Consider the following 25,477-nt stretch of genomic DNA (forward strand, 5'->3'; position numbering starts at 1 on the left):
TTTGTTAGGTTTACAGCTTCACCTGTATTGCAGTGCTGCTACATTTTTATCTTACATGCTGCAATGTAATCACACATTTAATTTACTTGGTAGATTTTTTTAATATATAACAAAATTACATGTTATTTCTTATGTTTTATACTATCTGCTTTGCTTGGCAATCTCCAAACTGGTCATGTGAGTGTGTGAGCATATCTTTTGATGGACTGGGTCTTGTCCAAGATTGGTTCTCTGTCTCACATCAGTTGATGGCTGAAATGAGTCCAGGCTTCCCCTGACCCCAACAGTATGAAGTTGTTGTTGTGTCTTTCGGCTTTTCCCGGTTAGGGGTCGCCACAGCGGAACTCCGGTCCGCTAATGATTGGCAGTAGATTTTTACGTGCCAATTTGTTGAGCCTGATGCACAACCTTCAATGAAGGAAAGCCCATTCACACATGTCACCACACAGAAGACGCTCTAACTGAGAATCGAACGGGGCAACGTCTTACTGTGAAGCGACAATGCTACCACAGCACCACCACCGCAGTGCACCCCAACAGTATGAAGTGAGTGAGAATCAGAAAAATAATTAAATTACTCCTTACTATATGAAGTTCAGATATGAAATGTCCCTGAATTGTTGTAGTTTGGAGGCAATAACACTACTACTACCTCAGGGACAAACTAACTAATCATCAGGTTCAGGATAACATGTTTGTGTGGTATATTTTTTCTCTTTTATATATATATAAACTCAGTGCCTGCAGGGATACACCTGTTGCACTTACTTTTCACACCTACTTTTAGCACCCAAGAGCTGGACAGAGGGCTCTTGAGTTTGTATAGCATTCCAAGGAGGGATCCTAAGCAGAGTCCTGTCTAGCTTTAAAGGCTGCATATACCTTAAAATGGTGGCAATAGTACAGAAAGAAAGCAATTTGAAGAGTGCAGAAATTGTATGAACAACAGTTTAATGGTCCAAACATGTACATATATGTTTTGGAAGCACAGCATGAGAAAGAAAGAATGACAGAAAAAAAATACTGCTACTTTTAATCAGCAATCTTCATGTAGAAAGTTTCACTCTCAAAGGGGAAGAAACATCAGACAAGAGCCCCCAAAATGCAAATACAGTGCAGATACTGTAGTTAGAGAGATCACCTGATTAGAAAGATGGAGGCTAGCTGAGAAGGTAGATTTTTAGTTGTTTTAACTATGGAAAGCCTCATAGGCATCAATTGATTCTTTTTAGGGGTGACAAGATAACAAAGGACAAATTGAGTAGCTTGCTCAGCGTCTATGGGAATCAAACCATTGTCTGTAGAATGCAGTTCATTACCGTATCTACTGTGCTGAATTGTTAGATGTCCAAAGTAGATTTCCATTTCTAATGACAAAATCTATAAAAAAACAATGTTTCCTGTTTCTGTCCTTCCTAATTTTGGACACAGGTATAAAAATGGATAGGTAGGAGAGAAAGTCACTGAAATGCAAATAATGTCCAAGGGAGAATAGAAAGTGAAAATCTGGGCAGACTCTGCGCTGGCTGGGGAGTGCCGCAATGCTATCCCTATTCTGTGCGACTATAACAAAGTCACTTAACCAGACGTTGCTCACAGGTCACTTCTAAATAGGGGCAGCTATGCCTAATAGGTATACCCACTTAATAATTAAGTAAAATAAAATAAATATGTGTATGAATAAAAATAGAATACACGAGATTTAAAGAAGAATTATTTTGCAGAGGATACTGAACACATTTACCTATGAACTCCCCAAAATAGACTTAAATGCTCAGGGGTCACAGTGACCATGTAAAATGATCATGTCTTGCTATCATGCCATGTCAATTTATTTTTAGCACTTGCTCTGGCTCATACTTCCTCACTGGGTGCATGGAGAAATGAACAGCTGCCTCTCTCAGCTTGTGTAGTCTGTAGAGGAACTCTGAGGGAAAAAGCAATTTAGAGCAATGTTCGTATGCGGTTCTTACAGCAGAGTTTTGCACTTTGCATTCGGCTCATAAGACTGAAGGACAGAGAACAATATTCCTTTATTTACATGACAGTACTTGAATCACAACTTGGTAACAATTCTGAAGCCTGGCTGTAAAATCAAAGATATATGTGATGCAAATTATTTTGTCAGAAAGACAATACTAAAGAAAAGAAGAACTACAAAAAGTTAACTTCTGGAGTCACAGAATATCCTGTAACTGCATCTTTTAAATATATTTAACGACTTGAAGAAATAAAATAGTACAGCTGTTGTCTTAAAGTGCCATTTTACTCAGAGTGAAATAAGTTACACAATTTCCTTTTTGTTTGTAAACTGCTGGTGAGAACTCCGAATCAGGCTTTAGTTGCAACATTTCCTGCCTTTTTTCTCCAAATGCCAGTCTCTGTCGAATCCATGACTCTGCAACAGCAGTTGCAGTCTTCTGCAGAAGTTACAGTTTGTAGCAGTGGTCTAATTTCAGCCAAATGTGGGATTTATTCTGCAATCCTTAACAGAAACACTCGCATCTTTGACACCAAAGGCAAAACCTACCAGCAAATTAAGCAGGAATGTCTGGAGCAAAGATGTCTTTTCGAAGATCCAGATTTCATTGCAGATGACTCTTCACTCTTTTACAGCCAGAGCTTCCCTGTTAATTTTGAATGGAAGAGACCTGCAGTAAGTTATGTTTGCTTTCTCTCTTTTTAACATTTAGAATCATAGTAAGTACAAGGCGAAGGGATTAAAAGATTATATTCCCCTTGCCAAATACCCACCCTCAGGCTTTACCTCCTCTCTCAAGGAGGGTGAAGCCAGTAAGAAATGTGCTGTCTTAGTCCCATTAGTTTAACCTTATTCATACCCGGGTTTCTTGCACAATGGACCACATATTTGTGTATTTCTGACAGAGGCAGACCTGGTTCCTAACTTTGAAAAGTTACTACATCTGAACTAGTCACTTCTGTTTTTCATTTTTGCATTTAATTTCACAGGATAGCTAGTTCTAGACAAACTGAAATTCTGAGAGCTAGACTGACTTGCCAACCTTATATTCTGCAACATGGTTATTAGTGATGTTTGAGCTTGGGTCTATCAGTCACTGAAGCTCTAAAATAAGCAGTAAAGTGCTAGCTGCTTGCCTGTCTGTCTCTCCCCTCCCTCATTTAATATATATATATGTATGTGTGTGTGTGTGTGTGTGTGTGTGTGTGTGTGTGTGTGTGTGTGTGTATATATATATGTGTGTGTGTGTGTATATATATATATATATATATATATATATATATATATATATATATATCTATATATCTATATATATAGGTTCATAGGTGAGTACTAGGCTAATGGCCCTGGAGCCTTTACAAGCCTAGCCCATAGAAGTGCCCTGCTTTTGAACATTCAATCTTGCTGTTAGAGGGCACACACTTAGAATTTAAAACTTTTTCAATGAAAGGTATGATGTATTTCTTTCCCCAGTTTCTTATTTGTAACTGATTCTATAGTCTACCTGTTCACAGTTTTGGTTTTCTGTGTAGCAAAGTTTAACTTAGTTTTGGAATTAGTTGTAGTAGCAGATACATCACACAGCACATTGGGCCAAGCTTTTTTACTGGGAAATATTTACTGATAGAGGGCAACACAGAATGAACAACAAGAAACAGTTGAGAAAGTGAGACAGTGGGAGAGGGGATGCTTAACAATATTTACTCTTCCCAGATTTTCTCAGTAATACCCTCCTTCTTCCTTATATCATCCCTACAGTATTACTCAACTTCTTAAAATCCACGCCCCTCCTTCCATTCTCTTTCCATTTCAAATCTTGTATAAATTCCTTGACAAAAATAACTATGTATTTAGCGATTCATTTATTGCAGTCCTACTCTTCATCCTTAGATACAACTACTTCCATCCTCTGATAACAACTCTATATACTCAATCACTCTGCCTTATGTGAAGAAAAAAAGTACACATCCGTAATATGAGATAACTAAAACTCCCAAAAGATCCTTCTACTTTAGGCAATCATATATATTCTCACAAGAATGCACTTACTCCACTTTTCATTTTTCATATGGAGAAGCTGTTTGATTCTGCACAGTATGGACAAATTGGAGAATTCCTAGGGTTAAATTTCAAATCCTTAATTAATTTGTATGCAGCACTTTTCATTTTTGCAGGGCTCCTTACCCCATACTCCTTGCCTGTCCTGTTCTGCTACTCAAACAACATTTCTTAAATGTGTACTTTCATTTCATGACAATTCATTTTCTCAAAGCAGTCTGCAAAATTTTCAGAAATACTCCATTTAATTCTCTTTATCCAAGACTCACTCATTCAGGCTTGATGAACTAGTTCCGCGCCTGTCGTTCATATATTCATGTAGTATTTAACAACCATGATGTAAGTGTTTAGGAATATAACTTGTAATATGCTGGCCCACATATGCCCATATCAGGTGTGGGTAGTGCATCTTACCCACTTGCTAAACAAAGGAATGAATAACAAAAAATCTAGAGCTTTTACAAAAGAAAGTCCTGTGGCAATTGTTTCTTGCTGAAGTGCATTTAGAAGCATGCAACTAACAGACGTCAAACATAGTCAGTGAAAAAGCCAACCTACCATTGTCTTTTACGTTACTCAAAGTACTACTTCAGGGTATTGCTATTATGAGTCAACTGAGACAAAAGACCGAAGGGAAAGGAAATGTACAAAAGAACACTGTACGTGTATCAAGAAAGTCCTGGCAGAGAAACAAAATCAGAACAAATAATGTGCTATGGCCAGATTAGTCCTATTCATAATAAATACGACCTCAGATTTCTCCTGAAATTACTTCATAGGCCTAGCAGGACTAATTTAGGCAAAGTACTAATAACCACTTAAAGTGATGCAGGAATGTCATTAATATGGTTACGCTACAAAATTTCCAGAAATTACCTCTGAAAGAAGCTGCAATCAAACAAGCCCAAATGGTTAATTCTTAGTTCAGATTAAAACAATAAAATGTATACTTTTTATTCATCTGTTGACCTGGTAAGCAAAATGGAGACAAGTGTTCCTTTTCAGTGGTGACCTGGGAACATTATTAGGTTAATTGAGCTGTTCAGAGTCACACAGTAGGTAAATGGGAGTAAAATGAATCAAACCGTATAATGTGGGCTAGATGAAGCAGCTTGGTAACACCTCAGAACCTTAATCCTCTTCACTAACTGCCAGTGTCCTGCGTACACCATACCCCTTTACTTTACACACACACACACACACACACACACACACACACACACACACACACACACACACACACACACACACAGAAGATCAGCTCTTCAGAAAGTCAAACTTCATATGATTGACTTTCTGAAATGTAGACACTATTGTATGAGACTGCAGTACAGTGGGGATCCGAGAATTTACCGTTTTCCCCACTGCAGTGTGATCTTGGAGTTGGTATATATAACATGGTGGGGATACATAAATATTTGTTGTTTTCTGTCTTTTGACTTTTCAGAAAGTCATTCATATGGTCTCAACCATATGAAGTTCAATTTCTGAAGAGTTAATCTTCTGAAATAGATCCACATATGTGTATATGGTTTACTATTGAAATTTTGAATCAGCTTTGGTCGACTGTTTAAAATGAAAATTGAACGAAATACACACAGCGTATAGCCGGATTAGGAGTTACTTCAGTGATTTATTCATTGAAGCTAAAATTGACATGGATATGTATAACTACATGTCAACGGGATGCCCAAAATTCCAATCATGTTTGGCATCCCGAAGGTGCTTAAGAACATTGTTAATCCACCTATGAGACCTCTTATTGACAGTAGGGGTTCAATTACATACCCTTGTGCAAAGGTAGTGGATTTTATTTTGCAGAAATATTTAAAAACTGAAGACCAGGTTTGTAAAGACTCATGGATGTTTCTACAAAATATTAATGATTTACAATTCAACATAGGTGACAATTTCCTTACCATCGATGTAAAAGATCTTTACACATGCATTCCACACCTTGAAGGTGTTGAATAGGTGAGCTCTACTCTCAGACGTAAAGGGGCGACAACCCATGAGATAGAATTAATTGAAGTGATTTTAGATATCATTCTAACTAACAACTTTTTTACTTTTGATAGAGAGTTCTACTTCCAAAGAACAGGGGCTGCTATGGGTTCGCCATGCGGAGCCAGCTTCGCAAATTTAGTTATGGTCCATTGGGAAAAGGAATTTATTTTTAACAACCCCCAGCAGATGACTTATCTTACATATTATACTCGTTTCCTAGATGATATTTTTATCATCTTTAGGGGTAACGCACAACAAGCTGGAGAATTTGTTAATTATTTGAACCATACAACAAACTTTCTCGAATTTAGTTTAACAGCGAATCTATTGACTACCTCAACATTAAGTTGACTAAAGATACAGTGAATGGTAAATTAGTCTCTAACATATTTAGAAAAAACACCTACTGTAATTCTTTTCTACACTTTACAAGTAGCCACCCTTTTGCACAAAAACACTCTATTGTTAAAGGGCAGTTAATTAGAGCTGCTAGGACAGTCTCACTCGACAATGATTTCTCTGATGAATGTCAGTTACTTATGGAGATGTTCCAACATCGAGGGTACCCCATTGAGTTGATTACTGTATTAGTCGATGAGGTGAAGACTAAAAGAATCAACGGTGTGATTAGACCTATACTCAGGGGATGAGTACATTGATCAACACACAGAACATCTCCTGTAGTCAGGCACCGCAGAATATTGATCAGAGTCCTGTTGTGAGCAGTGACCATTTAAGTTCGAATTATAACTGTAGTTTTATAACAACATACAGTAAGGATAGCTTTAAGATTAGATTTATCTTATACAAAAACTGCGAGTTCATCAGCAATGACGTTTTTCTAGTTGAGAAACTAGGTACTTTCCCAAACTTGATTTTTAGAAGAGGTTTCAACCGCAAGAACCTACTAGAAAGGAAAAGTGCAATGAATTTTGGCAGGCATACACATATGAGTACTTGTGCCTGTAGGTATTGTAAATTTATGGATATTGGGAAGACTTTCACAATTAGAGGAAGGAAGTTTAGTCTCCATTCCAAATTTAACTGCAGTTCTAAATCAGTGGTATATTTAGCGATGTGCACAACATGCACAGCATTTTACATCTGGAAGACGGACCGCCGATTCCGTGATAGAGTGTACAAACACATTCATGCTATTGAAAAGGAAAAATCAGTGAATTCTTTAGCCAAACATGTGATATTAAATGAGGGACATAGATTTAAGTTTAAAATAATTGACCAGATACATCCTGACATTAGAGGTGACCGACAGCTCTTTTACTGGAAGAACGGGAATTAATCTGGCAATTGCGACTAAATGCCTTTTTTAACCCTGGACTCAATGAATCTTGCAATATATCTTGTCTACTTAAGCTTAAAAGCTTAGATAGATAACTTGGTTTCCAAGATTAATATTTATAGGCTAGTATTTAATTAGGACAATTTATATAGACTGTTATATACACATACACACCTGTTTGTTGTTTTTATTTTTCCTTAACAACATGTTTGTAAAAGTTTTTATTATTTTATAAGTTTGATTTAATTAGTACAGTGAGTTGATTGGAAGTTTTGTATCATGTGACAGACTTTAAAATGTTATTTAAAATGGAATGATTGTTTTTAAATATATCTGATGAAGTCACTGTACCACAGTGACGAAAAGCGCTTCATAATAAATTAACATTTTGTGGACAGGTTTGGGCGTTTGGTACACTTGTATTTGGATTTACTGTTTCTTTACTTAATCCAGTTTGTCGACTGTAACAGAACACTATCAGCAATGATTCTGTATGATAATTGGCAATTAATAAATTGCATCTCTTGCAAATGTGATCGATAATTGGAACCTCATCAACTTTTGTGGTATGGAACTAGTAGCACTGCAATCAAGATCGAGGTATGATTTAAATCATACAATTCTCAGTTTCTGCCTAAGATGTCTTTTTAGAAAGTACAGACAAACTGTATGCCCTGAAAGAAAATAGGTTTGTGCTGTAAAAGAAGCACAGAAAAAAAAGACAAAGATAGAAGTAGACAGTAAATTCAGAAATGGGATTATACATGAGGCAGTTCATGTGTGGAAATCATGACAGGTTGTCACTGCTAGAGCAGGAATCTATACTGAGAACTCCCCAATCACATGGACATTACATTGAGGGACCCTGCACCCTTGTGTCAGAAGAGTGTAGCAAAGGACCCATCTGAGTTGGAGATTGTTGGAATAAGGTTCAGTATTGAGCATTTTCATTGGTCAGCTTGTTTGAAAATTGCTTAACTTGTTTTAAAAAAAGTTCTCACAGTTGCTACTTAAGCTCCATGTCTGTGCAGGTCTGCACCTGTTTTAACACAGCTCCACAGAGTTTGGTGACATGCCACTACTCTGCTATCTTCATCTGAGCAATCCAAGGCATTTGTTTGTGTATAGCACACCTTCGTGCAGCACAGTGCAATGGAGGTAACCGCTGATGGTTACAGATGCAAAAACTGAAGTAGATTTATTTTCCCTTAGAAGCAGCTTGTGCTCCAAGTGAAGAGAATCTCAAATTGCGCTTAGGTGCTCGGAGAGCCCTTGAGCTGAGCTTTCTACAGCATTTGCCACTTTAACTGCTGAGCTTTCTACAGCATTTGCCACTTTAACTGATATCTCCTAATCCCTAATAGTCTTGTATCCCTTGACAGCCCCAGCATTAAGCCCCCAATTAAACCACATCCTTCCTCATTAAAGTAAGCAAATTTACACCTAGTATTATGGATGGTCAGTTCTCCTCCATTTCTCCTGCCAGCTTGACTGACATGGGTATCTTGAGGCAATGTAGCAATTGCCTTATGTACACTGACAACCCACTGCTCCTAAACCAATCAAGTTCGATTTGGGAGAGATGCATATACCATAATAATTTGGAATCCTTGCTCTCTCATTCACAGAACAGTGACACTGAACAGACTGTCAGCCCTCATACTACACCTCCTGCGCAGATCACATTCTCAACACATAAACCATCATTCGTGGAGGTACTCACAAGAAATTTACCTAAACACCAGAGAACACAAACATGCTACACCTAATACAGTACCTACAGCACTCAATACACATAAAACCACAAGCACAAAAGTCTTACCAAACAAGCCCATAAGGCAAAGCACATCTAAACCAAATTTTCTGGTCACAGGCCACTCTATAATGAGCCACACAGATATTCCACTCACCAGGCAGGACAAGAAGGTTACAGTCAACTGTCTGTTGCGTACCAGGATCTGTCAGATCACACATGCACTCAGGTCACTCCACAACAAATGCCATTATTACTCCATCATATTGGTGTGAATGACCTGAGATGTACCTCACTGGACTATATGAAGAGAGACATGACTTTGCTCTCTGAATATGTGTCTCAGCCGAATATGTTCCCAGCTTTGAGCAGCATACTACCTTCACCTAAGACAATACCACAATATAAACAAAAAATGATTCACTTCAACAAGTGGCTTAGTTTTTGATGACATTCTAAGGGAATCCAGTACCTGTCAGCCTGGAATGACATGGTAGATAGACCATGCTGCTTTGCCAGAGATGGTCTTCATCTGTCACTTCTGGGATTTCAGTTACTTTGGTTATTTAGCCTTACCCATTGTGCCTTTTTTTTAGGCAATGTCACAACAACACAATTCCCGACATAAAAATATCTTCAAAAAGCAACCTCAAGGTTATGCTGCTAAATGCTTGGAGTCTAAACCTAAAACTGCACTCACTGGAAGCAGCCCTCACCTTAGTAGATGCTGACATCTGTGCAGTCACAGAGACTTTGTTTAAGACTATAGAAAGCACCCTGGCCTTTCCAGGTTATGATGCCTTTCACACATTCAGACCACAAGTGCGAGAACTAAAGGAGGTGGAGTATCAATATTCATCAAAGGTAAATACACCTCTAGATTGGTTAAACTATCCAGGTCCAACTGACTGTAGTTAAGAAACCCTCTCCAAGTTATTGCCAGTTTTAGGACCCCCTCCATGAACGAGGATATCCACACTGCATACTTGGATTTACTTGAATCGCTCAAGATACAACCAAACACCCTGGTTTTAGGTGACCTTAACTACCAATCCATAGACTGGATAAATTATTCATGTACTAACACACTTGCCCAAAGGTTCTTAAACTTCATCAGCTCCAATGCCCTGGACCAGTTGGTTGACACCCCCACAAGGGGCCCAAACATTCTGGATCTGGTGCTCACTAACATGATGATTGGTGCACCACAATATGTTTGCGGCCCTCCCTAGTGAGGTCTGATCATAAACTGGTCTCATTAGAAGTAAAGAATAGTTGTGTAAAATTTTACCATAACCATAGATGTCCTTCTCTTCCATGTTGCAGTATTCTTAGTGTGGGATTCCCCACCTTAGGTGACCCGAACGTCATCTCCTACACAAAAGCTTAAGCCTGGCTGTTGTAGGTGCATGGGACATCACACGTAGGGCCATAAACCAGTGAACTTAAATGTAACGTCTGCACACACAGACCTCAGAACTTAAATGCCCAATCAGACAGTCCCATAGAGAGTAACAAGTGATGTCAAGCAGAGGTGCAAAGTGTCATATGCTGGCTAGTCTGACCCTAGTCTAGGGTCGTGCCTCAGAGTGCCCTTTAGACAGGTCAATAGTAAAAAAAGGGGATAGGTGGGTAGGAAGGAATACTGCAACATGGAAGAGAAGGACATCTATGGTTATGGTAAGATTTTACACAGCTATTCTATATCCTTCCATTCCTATGTTGCAGTATTCTTAGTGTGGGAGAGTATCATGGCTTAATTAGAGGGAATGGTGGAGGTAGGTAGATATATATATATATATATATATATATATATATATATATATATACACACACAACACACACACATATATATATATATATATATATATATATATATATATATATATATATATGTGTGTGTGTGTGTGTGTGTGTGTGTGTATGTATGAGACAACCTAATATAGTTGATTTTTACTTATAATCAACACAATTTGGTTATTTAGCAGGGAATGTTGAGGCATAGTCCCCAACATGAGGATGTAGGGGGTCCTTGCCCCCCCATACAATTATGTTTTACTTTTTTTTTTTTGGTTGCCGTGTCAAGAAATTCCCTCTGCACGTGCATATTGACATGTTGACATTTGCATTGCCGACGTTACTGACATCGACTCACAGAGAGAGAGAGGGAGACTCAAAGGTTATAGTTAAACCTGCTTCAGTTGTTCTCGTTAATTTCATTTTGCACCTTTAAAATTAATTTGTTTCCATATTTGTGGCATGAATATAGTAAGCTATAGTTAATTATTTTGTTGGCATAGGTCATTTAAAGGAGTACAGTGGGTTTCTATAATGCATTCCTTAACTTCTCGGCCCTTTAGCTCCCTATTTACAATTTCCTGTATAAAGGAACAACAATGTGCCATTTAAAACAATTTTAATTCACCTTACTTCTCTAACAGAAGCCTACCTTAACATACTGTGATGGTTTCACTTTCAAAAAGATTGTCTCGTGCTTTTGTAAAGCTTGCTGGAGTCATCCAATTACTAACATCGTCGCGGCCTGGCAGTGCAGGTACTTTTTCTCACCAGTTCCCTCCCCTAGAGTGACATCACCACGGCCAGCCTCTGTTTCTAATTAAAACAATGAAACCCACCCATTCTGTGATGTGACTGCTCCCTTGTCCTTCCCCCACCCTTTGAGTGCTCAAATACAGCTGCAGGAGGTAGGGAAGTTCTTTTTACTGGTTTTGTTTCAAGTACATTGTGTTTTCCAATTGGAACCTCTTGTGCGAGTCTCTCTACAGCAGCTCAGTAGCTTCTCTCGTGGCTCATTAATTGGTGAGATTCATTTTTTTAAATGCATTGCTCTGGGACAAAGTATTATGTGTTAGCTGCAATAATCTTGGCTTTTCTCTGGTCACTATACTCAATAAGTTCACACGTGCATCCAAAAACTGTAAACAGTTGCCTATTTGGGTCATGTTTGACAACATAATTGCTGTGGGTGCACATGTGGACTTTGCTATAAAACTCCTAAGCTTCTGTCCGGCTGTTTAGTGCTTTACTTTTAGTAATCTTGTATGCCTTTGCTGTGGCTGAGCTGGTGCATGTGCTCCTGGTTGCCAATAGCGACCAATTTCCTTTACTGTTGTTCTCATAGTTAAAAACAAAAAGAAACGCACTGCACTATGCTTTTAACATCGTGAGTGTAAGTGAGTTTGTTTACATTGAGGAATTGGATTGTGAAACTGTTGGTTTTAGGCTATTCCAGAACAGCAGAGCTGAACGATATCGTATTCAAGGTGTACTGATGTAGTGAGCATGGAAAAAATATTAAGAAGCACTGAGGTTTTTTTTTTCCTTTAAAAGGCATTATACAAACTGACAATGCCTTTTCCGCGTTATTGCCATTATTTAGATCAGGTTCGTTTAAGTCTGAGTATTTTCAAAGCATTGTGAAAAGAACACGTGTGTTTGTAAAAACGTGCTAGAATTTGTTTTGCCAGGGAAGGTGTCTAGTTTTCTAATTTGCCAGCTGTTTTGGATTCTTTTCCCACAGTGAGCGGTCTAATCACTTTTCTGTATTATTTGAGTTTGTTACATTTGCACATATTGTTTTGAGAAGTTTGTTGTAAACTGAAGATGATTTCTGATATATTGTTTAGGGTTGTCCTGAAGAGATAAGAAGTTATGGTGTTCCGATGGAATCCTGGAGTTTCAGATGGTTTTGCCAGATTTAAGTTTTCATTTTTCTCTGATCTGCAAGAAACATTAAAGAGGAAGGTTTACAATGGTCAGCTATTACAGGATTCTGTTAAAACGAGGTGTTTTGAGTTGTTATGTCTTTGTATTCTTGCTCATTTGCTTTTAGGGGGGATAGTAAAATTTTATGTGATTGTCGGCCACCTAAGTGGCTCGCAGTGTGCATTTTCGAGCCACCTGTACAAACTTGTGTATTTTTTGATATGTTATTTTGTTTCATGAACCTGAAGAGGAAACTTCACCCGTGACAAATTTTCTCATTGCAAATTGCATTCCCCTTTTTACTTCAGCAAAGAACAGGAGTGTTGCACATACAGAACTGATTATTTATAGTTAGTTTTGTGGTGGCATTTGGTTTTGCAGACTTGTTACATGCGATTTTTTTAAACCTGTGATCCGCTGAGATATATATTATCAGCATTTTGTCGTTAGATAGTTAGTCTTTGGTGGGGTGGGGTGAATCTAGTTAACTCTGTGACTGTTAGACTGAGCTGGCCATTGCCACCTTCTGAGTAGAAACATGCTGGTCGGAAGTAAACAACTTCACATTATGAGTTAGAAGTAGGAACTTTTTATCTACATATTTGTTGACTGGGTAAACCCACTGGACAGTGCCTGTTTTCAAGATGGAATGGGCGAATTGGGGAACTGTGGTTAAATGAGCACATTAGAGTCACACAGTTTGCAGCTCAGAACTGAGGGATTCAAATCCAACAGTACAGGTTGATGCTTGTTAATAGCTGGTACCCTTAACTCGCTAAGCTGAACTAATGGACTTGAAATTACAGTTTTGAGTTGAGGTTCGGACCATTGACTTGGCTACAGTTTCAAGTCTGGTATTCAGATGTACTTTAAGTGTCTATGTCTGAGACTGTTGTTAAGTAAAAAGAAGTAAAGACAATGAAAAATCAACCTGATGGTTTAGCTGGTGTCAGACAAAAAGATAACACAGTAATGTCACTGAAAGTCATCAGATGGAGGAATGTTTGATTTGTGTTTATTTTGCTAACTCACATAGTCTGGTTGATCAAATTGTATTTGTACAGTCTCCCCACAGACCTGTGAGCAGCAATGTATCTGACACGGTGTACAGCTGTCAAACTTGGGCAATCAAAGTAAGTTTTAGCAACACACCTTACATTTTTTTTATCATTTAACTGGGTGGGTACACTTGTCTGAAGATTCTTTTCAGGGCATAATCCAAGACATTATGGCATTACATTACCATATGATAATTTAGACAAAGTGGTAACAAAAACATAAACAGGGCAGTCAACTTAGATACAATTAGTTGTATGTTTTAGTATATAGAAACATGACAAAATTCCCCAATAATTGAGTAGTGTGATATGTAAACTTGGCTTCTCGGTGGTTGATATTTTGATGATGTGAGGCATTGCCAGCTATGCCAAGAGAAGTTGGCCTGTGGATGTAACATACGCCACACTAATCCCCACTAGTAGAAAAACTCTCTCAAGTAGGAATCAATCCATATGTTACCATATGGGTAGCAAACTGGCTCACTGACAGAACCCACCTAATCAAAATAGGGTAAGCCACCTCAAGCAGTAAACTCATAATGAGCAACATACTCCAAGGAACAGTCTTGGGGCCTCTGTTATTCGGGATATATTTCTCTGAGGTGCAGGCCAAAACCAGTGGGCTATGGCTGACCAAGTTTGCAGATGACTGCACGCTGGGCATAGTCATCAATTCCCAAAGTGATGTGGACATCTTCCAAGAGGGTCTCACCCAAACAAATGACTGGTACCAGAAAAATGGACTCCATCTGAATGCCAAAAAATGCATCATCCCCTTTGGGGAGAGTGACATCCCCACATATTATCACATTAAAAACAATGTCCTAAGTACATGACCAGTAGTGAGGGATTTGGGCACCCAGGTTGACACCAACCTGACTTTAGATCACCATGTTGCTTACATTCTATGGAAAGCTTTCTACATGGCCCACCTCATAAGTAAGGGTATCTCATCCAGGGATAAAGAGGTCATAAGATCCCTGTATCTTCCCTTATAAGGTTAATTATTGAGTACAACACCCCCTTCGACATGTACCTCACATGTAGCAGCTGGAGAGACCACAGAGGTTCCTCACCAGGAGAATCCATGGCCTCAAGTGCCTACCCTACACAGCCCTGTCCCTCTACTCAGTTTCATACAGACTCCTCAGAGTCTGGCATACAAAGCAATCTCAGACTCCGCCTTGATGGGACTGCTGCATATCTGCAAGTCAAGCTTTACTCAAGCAACCCATACGCGTGACCTCAACCTGGTCTGTGATATCAATAGGACTTGCTGGCAGGACAGATTTTTGTCACAGAGACTCCCCATCTGTGAAACAGACTCCCTCTTCATGTCAAGCAGAGTACCTCATTATCCCTTTTTAAGCGCAACTTGGATAACTGGATGGGAAACAGGCAATACACTTCTGGTATTCTACCTGTGTCCCTGCTGGACAGGGGCTGTGGGTGCTGACTTGTCTAAACATGGGCTAAACTCTTGGCTAGGCTTATAAGGGCCTCAGGGCCAATAGCCTAGTAACCTCCAATGATCCTATCAAGTTATAAGATGACTGTGAAACATTCCTCTAAACTGTCCAGATTTTTGCAGTTTCAATTGGCTCTTATTTTTGGTCTGTTCTTCATAAAAGTGTGGTTTTCTATTTGGGGTGAGAGAGAGAGAAAGATGTACTGTTATGTTGCTGTCTACAAACATTCACGGTGTACTGATGTAGTGAGCATGGAAAAAATGTTAAGAAACACTGAGATTTTTTTTTTCCTTAAATACACACTATACAAACTGAAAATGCCTTTTCCGCTTTATTGCCATGAGAAATGCGTTGTTGTTCCGTTTCTAGTTTAGTAGAACTGAAGTTATAAGATGACTGTGAAACATTCCTCTCAACTATCCAGATTTTCGCAGAATGTCATTTGGCTCGTATTTTTGGTCTGTTCCTCATAGAATTTGCTGTCTGCAAGCATTCCAGGTGTACTGATGCAATGAGCATGGAAAAAATGTAAAGAAACACTGAGGTTTTTTTCCTTAATGGGGCACATTACAAAGTGAAAATGGCTTCTCCGCTTTATTACAGTGAGAAATGTGTTGTTGTTGTTGTTGTTGTTCCGTTTCCAATTCAATAGAACTGAAGTTTTAAGATGACTGTCATTCCTCTCAACTATCCAGATTTTCACAGAATGTCAATTGGCTGTTACTTTTGGTCTGTTCCTCATAAAATGTGCATTTTTTGGTGGGGGCAAGAGACAGAGAAAGATATACTGTTATGTTGCTGTCTGGCTCAAGTCATGTGTCGCTATAAATACTGTACACATCTCAAAAGAGGTACAACATGCGACTACACCAAAATCAGGACAGTCCTTCCAAAAAAGTCACAGCAGATTGCCTCCTCCTTCCTAAATCACCTCGCATACAGGCAGTATTTTAAATCAACACTGCATTTTGTAGATGGAAGGAGCATTGGATGCTCTATTTTCATTATATTTATATAATGCACATTGTGACTGATTTTGGCCGGAAATGGCTGCTATTTTGGTTATTTATTAAACTGTTGTGGCATAGTCATCTAGTTTTTAAAGTTGTATATCTTCAATTATCTAAACTTTTTTGTGAGTACAACTCTCACTTAACAATGCAGTCTTCTGATTACATAACAGTATTTTCAAATAAATGTCGATATGTAATTGCGCAATGCTGATTGGCGTTTTTTCAGTGATTTAAAAATCTGTTTATGACATACGATATTAATGTCTAATCTTTCAGAAAAGGTTTGTAATCACACAGATGTACAGCAAATAATACACTCACCTAATGGTGATCCTGCAGTGGCTTACAATACAGCTTGTCATGTATTTATCTGTAATGCTTGTGTGGTCAACATCTTGTTTCAGAATTATTTTTAAGGGGGTAATATTGAGTTTCTGAGATCATGCAAGGCATAAAATAGGCAAAATATGTTTTTAAACTTTCCCCTTGTTTCCATGTTTACATGACCTCAGTGGTATCTAGAGACTGAAGTCTAGCAGAGAGGCCCAACTCTGGGAGGGAGGTATATACTGACCTGCAAAAATAATGCTTCATTTGATGTCTGCTTTGGTGTTCCATATTTTAAGATGGAATTGCTGCAAAGTTTAAAGATTATAGTTATTATGTTCTGTGTTTCAACTTTTGGAGTTGTGATATTTCATTACAGATTCATTTCTTTGGTGGACTGTCTGGGTCCTAATGGACCAAGAAACATAAAATATTGTTTTGCTGTTGCCATTGCTGATAACTTTGCCATCAGCGTTGTTATGATGTCTTATGAGGATAAAGTTTAGTGAATTTAATCAGTGGCAGGCAATATTATTTTTCTGGTTTTCTATTATCCATTGGTAAGTCATAAAGACCACTTTGAGAGGGATAGAGGTTATTTCCAAAAATATCATAGCTACAGGGAAAATGATCAATATACTAATAGAATGGGTTCCCCAAGAAGTCAGTAATAAAAACCATTAGCATATTTTCCAGTCAGTGTAATGGGTTTTCACCAGGTACTCTGGTTTATACTTAACATCAGGTTGGCTAATTAGCTACACAATGTTCATAAGCATGTTGGTTTTGTCCGTGTCATGATGGAACAAGTCATGATTGAAAAGGGTTTTAAAGGGTCTGTGAAGGACCAGTTGACTTACCCAGTTAATAAAGTAAAAAGAATGTTCTATGTATGGTGCCTTGTTATTCCCACTGGCAGTATTACCCTTAACCTGTGGTGTTAAAGCTAATAATCATAGCGCAGCAAGTACTGGATAGTACATCTACCTCTCAATGGCCACCGTCAAGATGTCATAACTGCATCTGCACTTGGGTCGTAGGGACAACGTGCTACTAAGCTAATACTCCTTCACAATTAGGTGAATGCATTTTCTGCAAGTATTATTGAGTTTGGCCTCAAGTATACTTCAGTACCAGTAATATTTACTCAAGTATCACCACAACTGTAATTATAGACATAACTTGCACTCCCAAGGATGGCTCTTACGTCATAGGGCCAAATTCAAAACTTTTAGTACTATATGGTAACATTGGCGTTGCTACTTCACTAACTTTAAAATGAAAAATAAATGCACAGTATAGCATAAAAAAGAACTTTAGCTGCAAAATTTCCTGTACAACATCTTGAAATAAACAATTCAAATGTTGCTACTTTCCATAAAGCAGCAACTAGTTTTCCAACCTTTTCTGCACGGATTGGTATAACTAGTTATTCATAAACTTTTAAAAATTATGATAAATTACACTTTATCAGAAATGTAAAAATCATTGACTGTTTGCCTATATGTTAGACAGCTCTAGATATTAAATTACAAAGGTAAAAAAAAACTAAGTGAATGAAACAATATAGTACTGGTAATTTTGGATGAGCTAATCAAAAACCTGGACAACAAAAGTTAAATATATGTTATACAAAGGTAGCTCATTAACATTCAAAACCATGCATGCGGATGCTCAGCCCAACCAGTGTGCCCATTGTGAATCCAGCATATACCAACAGAAACAAGTCCAGTCACCTCGATTTTCTTCTATTAATATATCCTAAGACTTTTCAGTTTTCTTGAGCTAAAAGGTCGAGAGGTACATATGTAGGGCAACTAAACTTCAAGGAAATCAGATACGTCATACAAAACTGAGGAAATTTACCTTATTTTCCTTATATTTATTCACTCTCTCATACCTCTGAACTGCCTGGATTTTGGTTCTTTTTTTTTTTTTAATTAAGAAGCAATGGAGTTATTCCTTTCTCTGTTGCTTGCCTTCTAAAGCACTCTGATGTACTGATAAGTGTGGGAAAGTACAGTTGTGTAAAATCTTATAACATTAGATGACCTTCTCTTGAGTGTTACAGTATTCATAACAATAGGGATTCCCTGCCAAGGGCAGACTGACATCTGGCCAGTATACCAAACACTTTTGGTTGTAGAGGATAAGCCATATGTCACAAGTATGCTCCCCATATGTGATGTAAGCCATGAAGATGCTGTCCGAACATGCCATCCTCAGAACTGACAAAGCCCCAGTAGGAACGACAGTCTAAGGATAAACATAGGTAGCAAACCTATCCAGAAAGAAAAAGGACCAAGAGAGGCGAGTGGGAATGAATACTGCAACACTGAAGAGAAGGACATCTACTGTTGTGGTAAGAATTTATGCAACTGTGCTATGTCCTTCCGTATCACTGTTGCAGTAATCTTTACAATAGGGAGAGTACAATAACTCAGGAAGACTGGAAGGATCAGCAGAGCCCTCTAGACAGCCATGGCGAAAAGCCCTGGCAAAGTCAGCTATGGCCCTAGAAATCAATCCAACTTATAGTGCTTAATGACAGTATGCATAGAAGTCCAGGCTGCTGCCTATCCAAACCCTTGAAAAAAGCATCAGAAAAAGCCACAGCTATAGTTTAATTAGCCTTAACAGAAAAAGGAAGGCTCTTCCCATGAGAAAAATAGCAAAAGGAAATGGCTTTAGATACCCAAAATAATTGGTTTGCTTGAAAAAAGCCAAACCTAAGGACCAATGATGAAAAACAAAAAGTTGATCAGATTTGCAAAAAGCTTTAGTGTTATCCAAACAATACCAGAGTTGCTTATGCAGGTCCAAGGTGTGCAAAACCTTCTCACTAGCGGACTGTGGAGAAAGGAGAAAAAGTAGGTAAATGAATGGAATAATTAAGAGAACTCATTAACCATCTTAGTCATAAAAGGACTAGTATGAAGGTACACCCCATCCGTATGGAAAACTACAAAAGGAGCAACAGCTATAAAGGCTTGCAGCTCAGACACCCATCTTGCAGAAGTAAGGGCCACAAGAACAGTCGCCCAAAAACAATGCTGTAAGGAGGCTGAAGCAGCAGGATTCTGATCTAAGGGAATGTAAACTGCTGCGATCACCTGATACATGTTAGCTAGCTGCCAAACTCGAATGGCTAACCTGCATAGGAGATAAGGCTTTGTCTGCCCTTGTGTGTTGACGTACCACATCACTGTGGTATTGTCTGTGAGCATCTTCAGAGGCTCTGGAAAAAAAGAATACAAACCCTGGAGAGCCAGCAAAAGAGCTCTCATCTCTTTGCTATTGATGTGGTCTGTTTTTTGTCGAAGTGACCAAAGGCCCTGTACCTTCAGAGGGCTGAAGGAGGCCCCTACATCACACATCTGAGGCATCTAGTTACTGGGGAGGGGATTGGAGGTTGATAAGGAAGCTCTGGGTTGAGGAACAACCGATGAATCCACTACTGAAGTGCCAGCTTGAGACATGGAAGTAGAGGCACTAGAAAGTCTAATCCATGAGAATGTTGAAGCCAAACTGTAGAAACCACTGAGGCTTTCTCATGTGCAGCTTGGCTATAGGTAACATAGGAGTGATGGAAGCCATGTAACCTCGATGCCACAGAAATTCTCTGGCTGTTATTTAAGTCAGAGGAAGAAGGGATTGAAAGAAAGCAATGTAAGTTAAGACCTTGGGAGAAGGAAGAGATGCCAGCATTGTAACAATCTGGAAAATGAAATCCAGAAAACCATGATCCTGAGAAGGATTCAGGAAAGACTCTCTTTCGAGGAGGTCTGAATAAACTGGTCTCCAGATTCGCCCTAATGATTACACCACCCCAGTCATGGGTAAATCTTCGATATACCACACCCAGTTATTGGTTATTGCTATAATAAATTCAAATGCAAATGACAATATACATTTTGTACTTCTGATCAATCAGTTATCATGCAGATAAAGTACGTCTACTATGCGCTCTTTTGGTGTTGTATCATGATGTATGTACTTCATGTAAGATATCAGTTGTACATTCAATATTTTTTTCTCACAATTGGAACACTGCTTCCTGCAGGTATGACAATATTGTTTAAGAAGAACGGGGCTATAGCTCACAAGAGATTGAGTCCAACCTTTTAGATGTCAATAAACTTAGACTGAACAGAGCAGCCCCTTATTTATATTATTATTACCAACCCCTTATTTTGGACCAGTTATTACTGGTGGATCCATTACAATAGACAATGGTAGACTCATGTAAGGGTTTCTTTACCATATAGTACTGATTGTCCAGCAATCAAGAATATTATTACGAAACACTGGCCTATTCTCTGTACTGATGACACCATCGGTAAACTTGTGGGGACTAAACCCTCTTTTTTATATAGGAACAAATTAAATTTAAGGAGAATGCTATGCTATTCAAAAAGGGATGTATGGTCAATGCCTCTTGAACACACAAAACCATGTGGACGCTGTAATTATTGTAATTCTCTTGACCCCAGTCCATTTTTTGAACATCCTGACATGCACACTAACTTTAGCATACGTGCTGTAGCTACTTGTGATACTACTCATATAGTTCATTTGGCAGTGTGCCAAATATGTGATGCATTTTATGTTGGCAAAACCAATCGTCATTTTAAAGACAGGATAAGAGAACATCTTTACCACATTAGGAAGGCTTCACCTCACAATGCCTTAGCTAAGCACGTAGCCCAAGCAGGTCCTGAACATTATTTCCTATTTAGAGCTCTTGAGAATATTAAACCCAGTATAGGAGGAGGTGACATCAGGAACCATACTGAGAGCAAGGAGAGTATGTGGATAGTTAGATTGAGAGCAGATAGGGGTTTAGGTCTCAATGAGAGAGCCTCCATTAAACCTATATTAAGCAAACGGAGGAATGTTTGTAGATTTTATAATAAATGATGGAACATATATGTTTTTACCCCTTGAAATATATTTCTTTTGACATATATATCTCTATATACATATTTATTAGAGCATCTTGAGTGTTCATGGAGAGTTTTTATATGTTTTTTATATTTACTTTGTCATTTTATACATCTCAGCATGTTTATATGTGCATATATTTTTAAGCTTAGATTAACTCATGAATATGTAACAAGAAGCAGCTTTTGGTAGGCCAATAGGAGATGTTTTAACTGTATAAATGTAGCCTATGTACTTGAAGGTCTTTGTTACATGATCTGATGAAGCTCAAATGAATGAGTGAAAGCGCTTATCTGACCTGCAGTGGAATTAAAGTTGGATTTTAACCTGAGGATTTTGCCTTTCATTTGGATTTTAACCTGAGGATTTTGCCTTTCATTTATACTTGTGACTCTGCATCAGCCTAGTTGCTCCTTTTGGTTTCATCAATATTGTTTAATTACAACTGTAAAGAAAGTACTTTTTGTTTTCCACTGCATATCTTTTGCATAATGACAGTGACATACTGAAGAATATTATGCCACAGTGACTGTGCCATACTGTAGGATGTGCTATCCACAATGTGCAGTGAGACAGCACATGTTAAATCTAAAAGAATTCTGTATCCATAAATCTGGTCACGTGATGCAGAGTATATAGTGTTATACTCTGTTTTGTCAAGTAAAAACTGTTTTTAATACTTTCTTTTATAACTAAAAAAAGAACATGTCCATACTGAAAAAAAAAAACAGGCGAGGTGATCTTTTTTTTTTTCTTTCAAAGAGAACATGATAATGAGACGTACCCTGGTTTGCAGTTACAAGCAATTTTAATACAACCATTTTTATATAGCACAATTCTTACGAGGGAGGAAACTGACATATTAAATATTACCTTAAAAAATCATTGAACTCACATGTAGTTTTCATGCTTAAAAATGTGTCAGTTCATTTCATAAAACTGTTGGGATTTCTCAAGACTGACATAATATTTATAATGTTCATAATGAAAGCTGATTTTATAAACAGACTACATTGTGAACTTGGGTGAAAAATGTAAATTTTAATGACAGAATAAGTCAAGTGCAAGCCTGCATTTACAGTGAATCATGTAACGACCCAAATCCAAAACATAAAACTTGGATAACTAGCCATATATTTTACTTGTGCTATACCAGATAATGCCTCCTTTTTGCCAGTAAAAGTAGAAAGAATGTTTGATTATAATACCATGGTACTTTGCTTCTATATATATGCTGACAAAAACAATACCTTGCTACTGGAGTAAATATCTTGCTAATATACAGATAACACCAACATAAAATCTGATCATGTACTAACATTTCATTTAGCAGTTATTCCCACTTTAATTATGGCAACAAAGTATACATAGCACAGTGTATGAAATACTAGGAAGAAAATTACAAATCACATATTTCACATCACCAGGAAGCTGTTGGACATTACATTTTACTACTGTTACTACTGTTAATCAGACCCAGGTTATCTGGGCCATAGGTAGTGCTGTATCCCTATACTTCACTGGAGCATTCATCTGTAATGTTATTTTTGGGCCTGAAAGCACCTAGACTGTTCAATAACAAAGAAAGTTCATGTCCTCTACAGACCTTCAGAAGTGCAGTGCCGTCCTCGTTCTGCATCCTAGGGTACAATCGACTTTAATCTTTGTTATTCCGTCAGTGTATCAGAGACCATACTTTATTACCTTACTGCAGGATGGCTAGACTAAGGCTGTTAAGAGTTTCCCCCCTCTTTTGCTATTGGCCATTGATCCCTGAATTCTTTCTTATTTGTTCCAGTTCTACTATTCTCTTGTTTATCTAGTACAATCAGGTAGAGTTTCTTCTGGAAAAGTGAGTTTTTGTATGGTCTTCGAATTTGTGATTGGGGTAGCAGTATCTGTGTGTGACTGCCATGGATGTTGTAATGTGTTTGTTAGCATTTAAGAAGGTTAGAAATAGGCTATTTTAGATTCTTATTTGGGGGGGGGTAGGATTTCTTTTTGGTCGGGCTTATCAGGATGATATTGAAGATCTGCAGAAGATTCTGCTTCTCACCACTGCGGAGAGGTTCTGTGAGCAAGTGTGGACATGTTCACATGCATACATTCACTCCCTCACTTACACACTCTTCATTCATGAACAGTGAATACATGTTTTTATTGTTATGATGTCTTTTCCATCACCACTGATGTAAACACAGCAAGAATGAAAAAGGTTTTTAAAAAATCTTGTTTAGCGTAAGAAAACCTTGAAAGCCTTGCCTAAATTATATCTATTTTTCGAACATCTTTCCACATCATGTACTCCCCTTCTACAGGGCATAATGTAGTAACCTGCTTAATAGTCATTTTTCAAGAGGGTGTGTTTTGTTTCATAATAACTCAATTGCTTTGTTCTTTTCAGTTTGCTCATCTTCATGTTTGAGCAACCTTGACGGGAGCTAGATTTTTGTGGTTGTATCCATTTATTTACATACATTCTGTTCCTTTTCAGACGCTTTCTTGAATGGTAAAATAATGCATTTTGGAATCGGTGTTTTCAGATAATTTCTGAGCTGCTGTAGATTCTTGGCCGCTTTCTATGTTTAAAACAAATGGTGCAGTTTGGTATGTTATTGGGAAGGTAATATTGGAGAATGTTTGCTTTATTTTTTCCTTCCAGTGTTTTGGCAAAATAGACATTCTAGTCACCTGGAGTGAAGCTTTTTCAACTTGCCAAGACAAATTTATTTACTAGAACCATGCTTTTAAACCATGTGGTTACTTGAATTTTGTAGGCCAGCTTTGCTTGCTTGACATAGAAAACTTGAGAAGGAATTGGTAGCTCATGAGTTACTAACCTGTAATTTGTCACTTTGTTTGAGGTAATAGCAGTACTGCTGGATGATCTGTGTAAAGATCCCGGACAGTGCGCAGTGAACATGTACTTAACTAGTTCAGCTGTAATCCTGATTTGAATCCCTCCTAATGCTCCATAGCACAGTTTTGGGACAGGTCATTTTTTTACCAGTTCCATGGTATTCTACATGAGTCAAGTACACTTGCAGTATGATACAATTGTATCACTTCATTAACTGTAATATTGATCATTGTACTTTTTTCTTCGTTTCTTTGCTTTGGCCTGGGGGTGCAGGCCAGTCATTTAGCTGGGTCCCCCTGTTAGTTGTGACAGCCATTTACTGAAAGGAGCAGTCAGGTCCATCAGATCACTCCTGGGACTAAACACAACTGCCTGTATGTGTCAGGATGCCTCCAGTCTTTTGCAGATTTGCCTGGTTCTGAAGTCATCCTTGTTGTTCATCTATGTGACTCTTAAATAGTGTTATACCTTCCTTGAAGTTTGGTTTTAGCAAAGATTATTTTGGTGTTTGCATTCTTTGTGGCAGTATCTTTCAGTAGAATTATTTATTTATTTATTTGTTTCCTGTGTAGTGGTATGCTAGTAATTGACATTTCCTGTTAACATGCTGCTAATATTGGTCTTTAAGGAGAAAAAATAGTGCTATAAAGAAAGCTGGGGGGATGGGGGGGGGGCAGACACTGTTGTTCTAGTCCCAAAGAAAGCTGATCTAGTTGTTTGCCTTCTAAGGGAATATTTGGTTTGGATAGAAAACCCAGATACATGCTAGAGTTTTAGAGGCAGTCTAGATCTTCCCCTGTGTACAGCCCAACTACCCCGCCCCCCAGACAAAGAATCCTAGGCGGTGGACAGATTTGTGAGATGTGCGTCCGTGTCCTTTGCCTTCTCCTTGAGGGTACAGAACTACCTTACAACATCCCAGAGAGGTGTGGCTGATGAATTATTGTGTTGCAGAAGAGTTGCCGGGTGGATTTTTAAATC

The 25,477-nt window shown here is 38.2% G+C and overlaps 1 protein-coding gene across 4 annotated transcripts in view; it reads left to right on the top strand.

Annotated features, from left to right (window-relative positions):
- The first annotated feature begins 1,876 nt into the window (after positions 1–1,876).
- CAPN3 (calpain 3) overlaps positions 1,877–25,477 on the top strand; it is a 673,389-nt gene continuing 649,788 nt past the window's right edge. For 3 of the 4 annotated variants that reach the window (XM_044074072.1, XM_044074073.1, XM_044074075.1), the window contains exon 1: positions 1,878–2,656. In XM_044074072.1, the coding sequence (XP_043930007.1) occupies positions 2,372–2,656 (285 nt within the window). In that variant the 5' untranslated portion in view covers positions 1,878–2,371. Of the gene's footprint in view, positions 2,657–25,477 lie in introns of all 4 variants that reach the window. The other variant, XM_044074071.1, reaches the window with a different exon arrangement.

This window comes from Protopterus annectens, chromosome 6.part0 (genome assembly GCF_019279795.1).
Source record: "Protopterus annectens isolate FY-2018-M chromosome 6.part0, PAN1.0, whole genome shotgun sequence".
In the NCBI taxonomy this organism is placed as follows: Eukaryota; Metazoa; Chordata; order Ceratodontiformes; family Protopteridae; genus Protopterus; species Protopterus annectens.